Source organism: Juglans regia, chromosome 3 (assembly GCF_001411555.2).
Source record: "Juglans regia cultivar Chandler chromosome 3, Walnut 2.0, whole genome shotgun sequence".
NCBI classification, from domain to species: domain Eukaryota; kingdom Viridiplantae; phylum Streptophyta; class Magnoliopsida; order Fagales; family Juglandaceae; genus Juglans; species Juglans regia.
Window position 1 is genome coordinate 17,628,616 of NC_049903.1, and position 13,458 is coordinate 17,642,073.

At 36.0% G+C, this 13,458-nt stretch overlaps 1 protein-coding gene across 1 annotated transcript in view; it reads left to right on the top strand.

Moving 5' to 3' along the window:
- The first annotated feature begins 1,811 nt into the window (after positions 1–1,811).
- The window catches only part of LOC109021866 (probable LRR receptor-like serine/threonine-protein kinase At1g56130), a 30,811-nt gene continuing 19,164 nt past the window's right edge, over positions 1,812–13,458 (top strand). The window contains exons 1-10 of the mRNA XM_035688013.1: positions 1,812–1,976; positions 3,334–3,520; positions 5,123–5,194; positions 5,341–5,412; positions 7,491–7,562; positions 12,563–12,634; positions 12,744–12,815; positions 12,924–12,995; positions 13,113–13,184; positions 13,328–13,399. Coding sequence (XP_035543906.1) covers positions 1,817–1,976; positions 3,334–3,520; positions 5,123–5,194; positions 5,341–5,412; positions 7,491–7,562; positions 12,563–12,634; positions 12,744–12,815; positions 12,924–12,995; positions 13,113–13,184; positions 13,328–13,399 — 923 coding nt within the window. The 5' untranslated portion in view covers positions 1,812–1,816. The remainder of the gene's footprint in view (positions 1,977–3,333; positions 3,521–5,122; positions 5,195–5,340; positions 5,413–7,490; positions 7,563–12,562; positions 12,635–12,743; positions 12,816–12,923; positions 12,996–13,112; positions 13,185–13,327; positions 13,400–13,458) is intronic.

Below are 13,458 nucleotides of genomic sequence, written 5' to 3' on the forward strand. Positions count from 1 at the left end.
GAAGGTGGGGTGTGCTAGGCAGAGACCACGCCGCATTTAATGAAGAACAGGGACAGGCATGCCCCGACATGAACCCTAGACTATCAACGGTTGCCATGATTAGGTATGGACGACCTGCCGCATGACAAAATATGGGAAGAAGGTATGACCTGAGTATGAAGCAACATCGTCAAGATCGGCTTGCCTAGAGACCACTTCGACCAGGTATATATACCCCCTTCCATGGGGTAGAAAACTCTCTAAGCACTCTCATTAGAGCTTTCTTAAATCATACACTGAGAACCCAAGGTGACTTAGGCATCAGAGGTGTTTCTCACCACCCCTCCCCCTCATTTCTCCATATTCGCATGAACAGATCGACCCGTTGCGAAGTTGCTCGAACTACAAAACATGACATCAACATTATACTTATATACTTTTGTATTTGTCAAGAAAGATTATATTTGTAAGTTGATATGTTGGACATAACATCTTACCATATTAAGAATATAAAAGATATATACTCCACATCAGCTAATCGGCATAAGGGCTCATTTGTTAAACCTATTTCTAGTTTCCATATCACCACTAAGCATACTTGTCACTTAAAACTATTCAAAATTGAGTTTATATACCATAATTTGTTGTATAACTTGATGACATTTATCTCAATTCCTAATATATGATATTTAGAGATGACTTATATACCGTATCCTAATCCTTTCATTAATAAGGAAATTGTGGCAAATTGAGTTTTTCTAATTTACTACAAATTTTACTACTAAAATCTTGCAAATTGAGGTGACAATTCCACACAATTTGTAATTTAATACATTACAAATGTAATAAATATTAATTTTAACTTACTATAAACTCTTATGAGAAAAACTCAAGTTTTTAAAGTCTAGATGACAAATATTGTACTATCTCTTACATTACTTTATTGAAATAATCCTAATAGAGATTAGGGAGGTAAACGGTTCGGTTCGGTCGATCTTAGAAATTATTTTTTGGACTAGATTAATTCTTTCAATCCACCAAAAGTTCAGGCTAAATCGGACCGATAAGGCCTTTGGACTGAACCTGATCACTTTGGTTTGGTCCGATCGGTCTTATCGGGTTGTTTTGGTAGGATCATTTTTCTCTCTTTTGTTTTTTCAAGTTTTTAATAAAAAAGCTATATCAAATGATAAAAAATATAATTAAGTGAATGATTGAGTCTAAGTTGTCTAATTAAAAATATACTTAACTAATTAAGTATCTTAACTAAGTATAATAAATTAATAAGGTTAATAGAATGCATATTATCAAAATATCTTAAAATACTTTAATGTTTTATATTATCTAAGCATAAGTAATTATAAGCTAGGTGAGAAGAAAATTATATAATTATTTGCTTTCAATTTACATAATCACTTTAAAAGTCTACATTGTAAATTCAGTGGGTTCGAGGGAGAAAACCCTGCACCAAGACCAAATCAAATACTGAATTTTACCACTTTCTTAATCGAGACTGATTGATCTGGTTCGGACCTTTTCAAACCGAAATATTTACACCCCTGGCCCTAACAAAGACACGGGAGGGTTCCACGGACTCGAAATTCAAAATGGGATAAAGGAAAAAAATAAAATAAAAAATGATTTACTATTAATACATGCTGTGAATTCCACGGATTCAATCTTCCCGTGTGCATGAAACAGTAATTTTGTTTTTCATCTCTCTAGAAAGTAAGATATTTTCCGAATCATCTCGCTTATTCCGGGCCCTTTAATATATATAATATATATATATAGAGAGAGAGAGAGAGAGCATTCACCAACCCCATGACAGTTTCGTATGTGCGGGGGGAAGAAGATGATCAGTTCGAGAATGAAGCAATATTCAGCACCCACTCCGTATCACTTTCTCTGCTTCTGCTTCTGCTGCTCCTTATTCTTCTTCGTCTTCTCGTTTCAGATTTCCAGCGCTCAGAATGCTACTACCGACCCATCTGAAGGTTCTCTCTCTCTCTCTCTCTCCTCTGTGTCTCATGTGGGTATGACGTTGGATGCAAGTAGAACTGAGGGGGCCGGGTGAACCAATATCCTGCCTTTCTCGTGAACACTATGAACTCCTTGAGTAGTACTTGTTATTCAGTCCCCGAGCTCTAGATCAGTAAGATGCTTATTATTGTTTGTTTACACTCCAGAATTCATGAGCTTGGAGTTGTTAACTGCATGATCTTGATGGTCATCATGATCGTACCATGCATTTACATGCTTTAATTAGATCGAATTACGGAGAGCCATAAACCTTTCAAACATGTATCTTTTTTACTAGCTGACTTATCTCACAGTGTGACGAGAAATGAAAGGTAAAAACAATCTAATAATTAAAGATGTATAAAGTGCTTGAGGGGTGGCTTTCCAGGGTGCCAGAACTGACGAGAGATCCCTCTATTGATCCTCAAAGGGGACGAAATACTATGTTGTATACCCAATATATATAGAGTAATATTGTTAAATACAACTCTCGCATAGGCGTTCTGTAACAGGTGAATCTTCCTAGAAAAAAAGTAATTTCTTTTATATTTGTTAATGATAAGGTCTATTTATTTTAATAAAGAGATTGTACAAAACTTGTATAAATAATTACAAAGTATATAATATGTGACATAATATATAGTAGAAGTAATGCATCTAGATAGGTTTTAAATACAATCAAAATATAAGTTGATTAGCTTTACATGATTCTAGTGTTAAAATGTAAGATAATTCTAGGGGTGGGCAGAGGGGACCAGCTCGTCCCCTGCCCCGCACCTAAATTTTTTTTATATAAATATTTATTATTTTTATTATAGATAAATACATTAATATACATTAAGTAAAATTTTTATTTAATATTTTGTGTAAGTTGTACTGTAATAGGATGACATTTTTATAGATTGCTTTGACAATACAAGTCTCACATTTAAGCAATGTGAGATTATTGTATTATACTACAACTTACATAAAATATACACTAACAAATTTAAAAATTATATAATTTTTAAATTTTAGTCATATTTATAAATTTAAATTTATAATTTGAATCTAAAAAAGTATTTTTAATTACTTTTAGATTTAAATAATTTTTAGATCTAGTGGACTGTAGTCCATTATTGAAATGGGTGGGAGGCGGGATAGATTGGGAGTCTACCCCCTCCTTCGATGCCGAGGCGGGGGGCGACTCCGCACTGTATGATGCAGATAACACCTCTAGTTAATTCATGTACTAATTAACTTCTAAGGTATTTGGATTAAAAGCCTTTAGTTTTGTGTACGGATGGTGTTTTCTAAAGTAATTTTTGTTAATTTTGGAATGATGCGAGACAGCTAAGGCATTGAACTCGATGTTCCAACAATGGGATGCGGAAGCTAACGCATTATGGAACAATAGCCGCGGAGAGCTATGTACCGGATCTGCCCTCGATGAAACGATATTTGAAGACTCCAGTAATAACCCATCCATCCTTTGCGATTGTACTTATGACAATGGCTCAATTTGCCACATCACTCAACTGTACGTCCATCTCTCTTCTAATTATTTATTTATATTTAATGAAAAAAATCACTTAATGTATTGTATCAAATGACAAACGAGCTAGATTGATTATGATAAATAAATTATTAGATTTATCAACTAAATTGATCATGCACAACACCTTAGATGTGAAAAGTTGGTCTCAAAATTCTAACATTTAAGGTTGCGTTTGGATGTTGAAGTGAGTTGAGTTGAGATGATAAAATATTGTTAGAATATTATTTTTTAATATTATTATTATTTTAGGATTTGAAAAAGTTGAATTGTTTATTATATTTTATATTGAAATTTGAAAAAATTATAATGATAAGTTGAGAGATGTTTAATAACCAAACGAAAGTCATACATAGTTCAGTCAATCTTAAATTAACATGATCTAATAAAGTTTTTGTGCTATTACTAAATATAATTTGTGATATGCTTGTAAGAATACTGTAATTAATGCCGATGATTCGAGTCCTCTTATTCCTAACTCGTGAACTTAGCTGATACAAACTAATATAACAACAATTCGATGTATGATTTATCCTAACATCAGTGACACTTAAAAGCATCTTTACTTAAAAGTATGAGCAGCCTTGTTACAGTCCCTCTCTACATGTTTCACTAACCATTGATCAAAAGAAGCCAAAGTCTCAATGATTTCTGATATGAACATCTAGTTTCTGGATCCTTTTAACAACTTGAAGAGCATGCATCACCCTCAACTATGACCTTCTTTAGTATTTCGACACGTGTTTCTTATTAAGCTACGTGAAAAGTGTTAGTTCTGCACAAATATTTCACAAAAGTAATTGTGATATATTAGAATGTAAATCTTTTTTTTTTATTATTGTAAAGTATATTTAATCAATCATGCTAAATCATATATATATATATATATATATAGGTGAGCTTATTTTTATAAATCTTTTGGTGAACAAATTTTTTTTCTTATATTAAAAAATTCTAAAATCATATGAATAAAGTTAAAAATTCGTAGAAATTAAACAGTAAAAAAAAAAAACCAAAACTTTAAAAATTAAAAATTAAAAGGGAGTACGGCCTACGGGTACAACCGTACAAGAAAGGTCCTGAACAATGTTAACGTTACCGTCTCGAAAGACAACGAGGTTCTAAAATCTAAACAATGTAACCTCGCTGAACGACTGCACCAAATCTAGCGCGTGTAAAATAAACTGGCATTACCCAGAAAACTTGAACCAAAACAACTGCACGCAAACAAATGGAGAAAATGGAAGGAAAAAGTTTTGGTGCTTGCGTCTTCGAAGTCCCCCGAAGTCCACTTCTTAGGATTGATTCATTGAACAGGCACTGCCAACTTAGAAAGGTATCTTTGGCGTCTTCTCCAGAGTCAAGACCAAACCAGCGCTTTAAGATTTCCTCAACTATCTTCACTGCCCAATCCATATTAAGAAATGGATTTACTTCCGTTCTAATCCAGGCTAGAGTCTGTTGGTTTGATAAATATGCTTGATGTATGTCAACATTGTAGTTTTCAGTATAACATTTGCACGCACGGTGATCGAAACATCTCCATTACTTATTGCATCCTAACCGCTTGTTTGTTTGTTTTTCCAGTAGAGTTCTTGCTCTGGACAAACGTGGAGTTATTCCAGAAGATATTGTGGCTTTGAAATATCTGACCTTTTTGTATGGATTACTCAGTACCTCTCCTCTTGGCCTTTATTTTCTGAAAATTAACTTCGTCGTTTTATATTTTTTTAACTACACATTATCTTTTCATGATACAAGAACTAGAGCCGGTGATAATTATTGTTTCTTCTTTGGAATTTTAGGAAGATTGATCAAAATTTCTTCACGGGTACCTTGCCAGCATTTATTGGAAACTTATCTAAATTGCAGCTTCTGTAAGTCCAGAAAAAGCTATCATTTGTGATTGGAAGTTTTTCTGTGCTTGATAATTGAATTGTGTTCAGCAGAAATTATTAATTTAGTTTTTGTTGCTGCTTAATCACGCAGCTAGTCATCACATTAATGTAGTTATTATATCTTTCTCATAACTTTTAATGGTAGATTGCTGTTTCTTCAGTGGAAACATTTACTTACAAAAACAATATTCTATTTAGTTTCAAAAAGACTAGAGAAAACAGTAAGGTAAGTGAAGAAATGAAGAAATGATCAAAATGAAACAATGTAACTGCAAAAGCCATCACAGAGGTTACCCAATAATGTTGGCATTAACTATCATATACAGGATGTGGTTGCATCTTTTGAGTCTATTTGATTTATATATTATGTTTCTTTTTATATATCTAAAGTACATTAGTAGATAAAAATGATCTAAGGATTGCCGAGTTTTTCTTTCTTCATTTTTCTCTTTTCCCTCTCTCTCCCCCTTTGGCTGATTGAGGTTTGTCAGGATTTTTCTCTAAACTTATACCCAGTTGTCCACTTGAGAAGCTTAAGTGGATTTCCTATGGGGAGGAGTTAGCGATGAGTTCAAGTTCCACCTAGTCAAGTGATCAAAGGTCTGCACCCTAGCTTTGTCAGGCAGTTCTGAGGATCAGAAGTTTGCTTTTACTGAACAAAGCTTCGCTAGGGAATTGGTTATAGTGTTATGCAACAATGAGGTACGCTTTGTGGCACTTGGTGGTTGATGCAAAATATGGTAGCATGTGGAGTATATGGTGTTCATATATATATTCGGTGGGCCTTTTGGGGTTGGTGTGTGGAAAAACATTAGGAGAGGGTGGGGGAACTTCTCTTGTTTTGTTAGATATCAGGTGGGTGATTGTTCTAAAATCAAATTTTGGTTAGGGACCATCCTTCGAGGACTATCTTCCCTTAATTGTTTGGTCTATCCCAATTATTGCAGAACACATGGAGATTTTTCATAATGTGCTCCACTGGAATGTTAACGTTATTAGATCAGCCCATGATTGGGGCATGGAATTGTTCTCTTTGTTCTTTGACAAGTTCTCCTTTAGGTGGAAAAGTGGCAGCAAAGATCAAATATATTGGATCCCCTCCAAAAGGTGGATCTGAGGTTAAATATTTCCTTAATGCACCCATCCCTCCAGTTAGAGGTTGGAGATACAAGATGCTTTCAAGGGTAGATTGTTTTTGGCGGCCACCTTAGGAAAGATTGTCTCTATGGACAAGTTAAGAAAGAGGCACATTTTAATAAAAGAATGTTGCCCAATGTGCAAGTAGAATGGGGAAAGAATCGATCAGCTTTTGTTACATTGTGAATTGGTTGGAGAATTATGGGCTGCAATGTTAGTATGTCCGGGATTGATTGGGTCATGTTCTAGCAGGTGGTGGAGTTGTTGGCATGGTGGCAAAGTCCTTGTGGAAATTGTAAAAAATCAGAAGTTTGACAGACAGCCCCTTTGTGCTTAATGTGGTGCATTTGGTGAAAACACATTGGCCAAAGTTTTGGAGACCATGATAGGATGGTGAAAGAACTAAAAGCCACAATGTTCTGCACCCTCTATTGTTTAGATGGCTGCTCACTATAGTCCAACTTTTTAGCTTTCTAGATTTTTAAAAAGCTTTTGCTGTTTTTTTTTCCTAGTTGGCTGTATCCTTTTATATATTTCCTATGTAATAGGGTTGTGTCCATCTGCACGTTCAATAAAATTGCATTACTAATAAAAAACTACTCTACAAATGATTTTACAAAAATATGCTTTGTCTATTTTGAAAACTAGTATTTTTTTTACCACTCATCCAATCAAATCTTATATATTGTTGCATTTAAATTTAGGTTTGTATCATCATTCAGGATGCCATTCCTCAAATGGTTTGCGATGGAGTACCTTGTACAAAAAAGTTGACATAGTGAATTTTCATGGTTTCGCATAGGGCACCATTCTACTGTTGGAATAGTCAACATCATGGTTGTTACCTGAAATATAAGGTCTCCTGGTTAGCTCTAATTCTGATTCCTGTTTTTTTTTTTTTTTTTGGTTCTATCTGTTAGGTCAATTGCCCATAATACATTTTATGGGACCATTCCAATGGAGCTTGGAAACCTTAAGGAGTTGACAGTGCTGTAAGAATTCAGAGCATTCTCTACAATTAAATGTAATTTGGTTGTTAGCAGGCATTGTCAATAGCGATCTTGTTTTGGTAGTAAAACTTGCTTATACTGCGTAAGGCCTTGCCTTTCAGATCAAAGTACATCGCAGATACAATATATGTTTTTTTTTTATAATTAATGAACTTTATTGATCAAATGCAACTAGGCAAAGCCCATGTACACAGGAAGTATACAAAAGAGACACCTAATTACACTCTAGCAAGTTGAAAAGAAAGCAAAAACTCATGAACATTCCCTCCCTTTAATACAATTGCAGAAAACCATTGGACCAAAGAAGATACAAAAAAGTTCCAGATTTCCCCCACTGTTCTCTCCTTGTTGTTGAAGCATCTCTCATTTCTTTCCAACCAAATACACCACAGTAAGCACAAAGGGACCATCCTCCACGTTGCAACCAGCTGTGAGCTTTGATGTTGCCTATTCCAACATGCTAGGAGATCCACCACACTCTTGGGCATAACCCAAGTCAACCCAACCCCACTGATAATGCCATCCCTTAACTCCCTCGCCACCTCACAGTGCAGAAAAATATGATCAATCGATTCGCCATCTTTCTTACACAAATAGCACCATTCCGGTACAATCAACCCTCTTTTTCTTAAATTGTCTGCCGTCAAAATTTTTCTTAAAGCAGCTGTCCAAGTAAAAAAGGCAACTTTAGGTGGCACTGGAACTCTCCATATACCCTTCCAAGTTCCATGGGAACACTATGGGCTGGTTATCTTGCAGCACCTTAGAGCATTGGTAGTGGCTTCTCTATCTTCATCTTCATCTTTAAATTTAAAGAATATGTCTTTAAATTCATCTACATTGGCTTATGCATCTCTAAATTTTTGCATAGCTATAAATAGTGCTTATTCAAATTTGAAGAAGTACTATTCATTCTTCAAATATTAGTTTACTATTTTTTTCTCTCTCCTATCCATTAAAATCAACTTTGTAGAATTTATATTAAGATGATTTTGATACATAAAATTTGTATTAAGTTGATAATATAAAGTGGATATTAATTGTAAAATATATATATAAAAATAATTTTAGGAAACAAATAAAAAATAAAAAAAATAATAATATTTTATTATTATTTGGTTCAAAGATGCATAAACCAATGTGGGAGTTTTTTTTCATATGCAAAATCATTCTTCAAAAATGATGATTTTGCATATGAAGATGCATAAACCACTACCTATCACCCCCACTTCCTCCTAGCTTCCTGGAGGAAGGAAAACTGAAAAATCCTGCAATCTCCTCAACTTCCCAATCCTGCACATTCCTGGAAGAAGTCAGATTCCAGTACACTGTGCCATTGGCTCAGCATAACACTTCTGAAACAGCCGCCTGTTGATTTCCGACTAATCTGAAAACTCTAGGAAATGCAGAAAACAGTGCTCTCTCACCACTCCATTTATCAAACCAGAAACTGATTCTTGTGCCCTCACCAACCTCCAAACTGGTATGTGTTACAAACGCCTTCCACCCCTTTCTAATAAACCTCCAAAGACTCACACCATAAGCCCCTCTACCCATCTTAGAACACCATCCCCCCCGATCACAACCATACTTCCCGGCCACTACCATTCTCCACAACGAATCCTCTTCCAATTGGAATCTCCACAACCACTTACCTAATAAGGCTTTATTGAAAGTGATCAAGTTACGCACCCCTAAGCCTCCCATCTCCTTTGGACTGCACACTTTTGACCAACCCACAAGATGAAACTTGTTTTCCTCACCCATGCCGCCTCACAAAAAGGTCCTAAAAAGTTTTTCAATCTGATTAGCCCCCGATAAAGGAAATAAAGAGAGATAATACGTAGGGAGATTGGAGAGAGTACTTTTGATGAGAGTTAATCTCCCACCTTTAGAAAGGTATAGCCGCTTCCAACCTGACAATCTTTTTTCTACCTTCTCTACTACTCCATCCCAAATAGATTTTGCTTTAAAGGTGGGCCCCAAAGGAAGTCCAAGGTAACTCATAGGAAGTGCAGCCACCTTACAACCCAACAACTTAGCTAGATAGTTAATATGCACCACCTCCCCCACCGGAACCAATTCCGACTTTCCCAAATTCACCTGGAGGTCCGATTATATAGAAGAGTACAACCCTTGCTCTCATCATGTAAATCTCTTCTATATAATCAAAGGAAACCCTATGGAAAGGGCATTCAGACCAACTTTGACACATAAGCCTTCCATATCCAATTTCCAAAGGGGTATAAAAGTTGCGTTAACAATGTCCCAAGTGAAATTCAAGAAAGACCTTCATGACGTCCTCCCTAACAATGTCCCAAAAGGCCTAAAAAAAATTCATAGAAAAGCCATCTAGACCCAGAGTTTTATCTTTTTCCATCCCTCTTATCACATTAAGCACCTCATCCTTTTAAAAAATTCTCTCCAACCATGCAGCGCTAGACTGATCAATCGTATCACAAAATAACTCATCAAGCATAGGTCTCCAAGTGTATTGCTCCAATAGAAGCCTATCATAGAATTGAACAATATGATCCTTTATCTCAGAAATGTCCGAAAGAACACTTCCCTTATAATGAAGCACCTCTATGACATTGTTTCTTCAATTGGAATTAGCCACCCTATGAAAAAACCTGGTGCACTTGTCCCCTTCCTTCAACCAAAGGGTCCGAGAGTTTTGTCTCCACGAAATCTCCTCTATGAATGTGATTTTTTCAAGATCAGCAGCATTACTACATTTTCTTGCCTTCTCCTCAACCATAAGAATCCCCGAAACCTCGTTTTCCTCTAGGCTTTGAAGCTCCTAAAAGAGAGACGCTTCCTTTGGTCATCAATCTTTAAGTCGTTTTTCAAAGTTTTAAGTTTCCCAGCCAAAACACAAAACTAGGGATGCCTGAGAACTAATATGAAGACCACCACAATCACCTTGTCCACAAAGGCATCAACTTTTAACCACATGTTCTCAAATTTGAAGTATTTGCGTCCCTCATGAAGACCTCCACAATCCAACAAGATGGGGGAAATGGTCTGAATATAACCTAGGAAATCGTTTTTTACATAAATCAGGAAAATGAACCTCCCATGAGGGAGATACAAGAAAATATGATAGGCTTCTATCGGAGCAATACTCGTGGGAGGTTCCCTTTCTTTTTTGGAAAAAGATCTCGCCAAAAGAGGCTAGCCCACCTCAATAGCAATTGAAGGGCTCTAAATTGTTCTTCAAAATCTTCGCATGAAACCCCCCCCCCATAGTCTCGAATTTCATCCACCTTTTGCAATACCCAATCTGAATGGAGACCTGCCCAGTTTGGTCCCGAAGGCAACGCGAAAATAGGACTCAGCTCATACCCAAACCACTCCCGCCCATTCTTAGAATAGATAGAGCCATCCCGCTCCCTCCCAAACTGAAGTATAAATCTGGGCAGGTAGCTTTCTTGCTAGTTTAGGGTCGACGGTGGTGAGGTACAAGAAGGCCATTTCTGTCCACCACCCTTCTCACGTAGTCCTACATGGATGTTACCGCTCATACAGCTCTCTGCCAGCATACAGTTAACCTTTCCCTTCAAACAGTTTTAGTGTTGATGACTCAAAGTCAAATGGGAATTTGGTTTTCTTTTCAGCAATGACATGATGAGAGCAACCCTTTCATAAAAACCTACGGAACCTCCACCCTATCCTGCCACTGTCAATGGACAGCTTTGCTGTCCATAATCATTCTTCTTTCCTTCTATTCTTCTTTCCTTATTTCACCTTTCCTTAATTTACTTAGGCTTGTACTGTTAGCATATTGATAGAATATAGTTTCCATATAGGGCTAGAATGCTAGAATGACTCGGAAATTAGTTTCTTTCCATGTATAGCTATCTTGTAAAGTTCATATATAATATACAGATGACTAAAAGGCCAATTGATTCAGCCATTCACACAATATTTTGACAGCCACTTCATTGGTTGCTTAACCTAATCCTAACAGAAGAAGCCATTTTTATTATTAGGAGTAAACTAGGTTTTCCTTACTCATCTAAAAATAAAAAAATAAACTAGACTTTCCTTGGTCCTCTAGGTCTTTATAACTAGTTGCCTGTCTGAAAATGCTTTCAGTTTGCCTTTTAGACATGTACTTCTTTTGCTCTTGCCTTGTGTTAGCTCAGGCATGCTTCCTCTTACTTGATGGCATCCCTTGGTGCTTGTTTTCTTTACTTTTCCGTGCAGTCTTTGATGCTCACTGCTTTCTCTAATGCTAGCTGTTGGCAGTAGCATTTATACTGCTAGAATGATGTTTGCTCCTGGGAGATGGGAAAGGGGGTAGGGGATAGGGGGATGTTTGCCAGCCAGGTCTTGCTCAAGTGACCAGTTGCTTTATAATAGTTGTAAATCAAACTCACTCACCACAAGGGGAAAAAAAAGAAGTGGAAAGACTTCTTTACTTGAAAATGTTTCTACCACCCAAAATGTACATAAATTACTTTATGGCCTCTTAAGTCAAGTTTGCTTCTAGTCCTGAAAGGATGGTTCACTTTTTTTATTTTGCTTGGGGGTAATTAACTCCGCTTCCCTTTTGACATGCCCACATAGGACGGTGATGGGTTTCGGAAAGGTTCAAGTGATTCGAATCTCTTGACTCTGGGATGTACACGGACAATTAATGAATTGATGCTTTATTTAGACTAAAATGAATTAATGCTGATGCAGATAACTTCCAGAGATCTTTGAATGATAATTACCAGCAAACATTCTATAAAATGTTCAATGAAAACAATTATTTTACAAAACGAAGAATTTAATGATTCTACTTGTAGATTTTCAATTTTCCACTGTACAATTAAGAAACATCATATGTACGAGAGGATTGCTATAACTTCCCTAATGACAGGACATTATGCTTTAATAACTTAGAAATGAATTATACTTGAAATAACGGTATAAGAAATTTACTTCATTTCTCATTCATTCCAATAACTCTTTGTATATATGTTATACAGGTCTATTTCTAATAACAATTTCTCTGGAACTCTCCCTCCAGAACTTGGTAATTTGGTCAAACTAGAGCAATTGTAAGTTCCAACACTTATTCTTTTTAATTTTTTTTCTTCAAATAAATGCATGTTTTGCATGTTTCAACATGTCAGATGATGATAGTGTATACATTGTTTGGTATTACAGTTATCTAAGCAGTTGTGGGTTGGGTGGTGAATTTCCCTCAACATTTGCTAAGCTTCAAAACATGCAAGTTCTGTAAGCAGGACTGCTACTCTCACTCTATATGTTTTAAGCTGCCCCCTTTCCCTCCTCCCTATACCATCTTGTGGTTGCCTTACTATTAGTGACCTTTTTGAATTTCAGGACGGCATTTGACACTCCTTTGAGTGGAAAAATACCTGAATTTATTGGTAATTGGACAAGACTTGAGAAATTGTAAGCAATAAAAAAGGATCTTTTTATTTCATCTTCTAGTTCATATATTACGAAAGTAACCTGTATTTCTGTGATAGATATTGGTCTTTTTGACAAGTCATCCAATTGTTTCTGTAGGAGATTTCGAGGGAACTCCTTTGAAGGTCCAATACCATCTAGTTTTTCTATGTTGATCTCACTGAACTCTCTGTGAGTAAATATTTGTTGCTGATTCAGGCTCTCTGTCTTTTTCTCTGTCTCCGTCTCATTCTCTGTTGCTGTCTCTGTCTCACTTCCCACTTTAACAAGGGAAGAAAGACTAACTTCGGTAATGTTTGGGTATAATTGTCCAGACAGATCAGTGATTTATACAATGTGAGCTCTTCCCTTGATTTCATAACTAGCTTGAAGAAACTAACAGATTTGTAAGTGAGCATGCTACTCCACGCACTACAAATATATGCATTTAGTCTTATTGTATTAA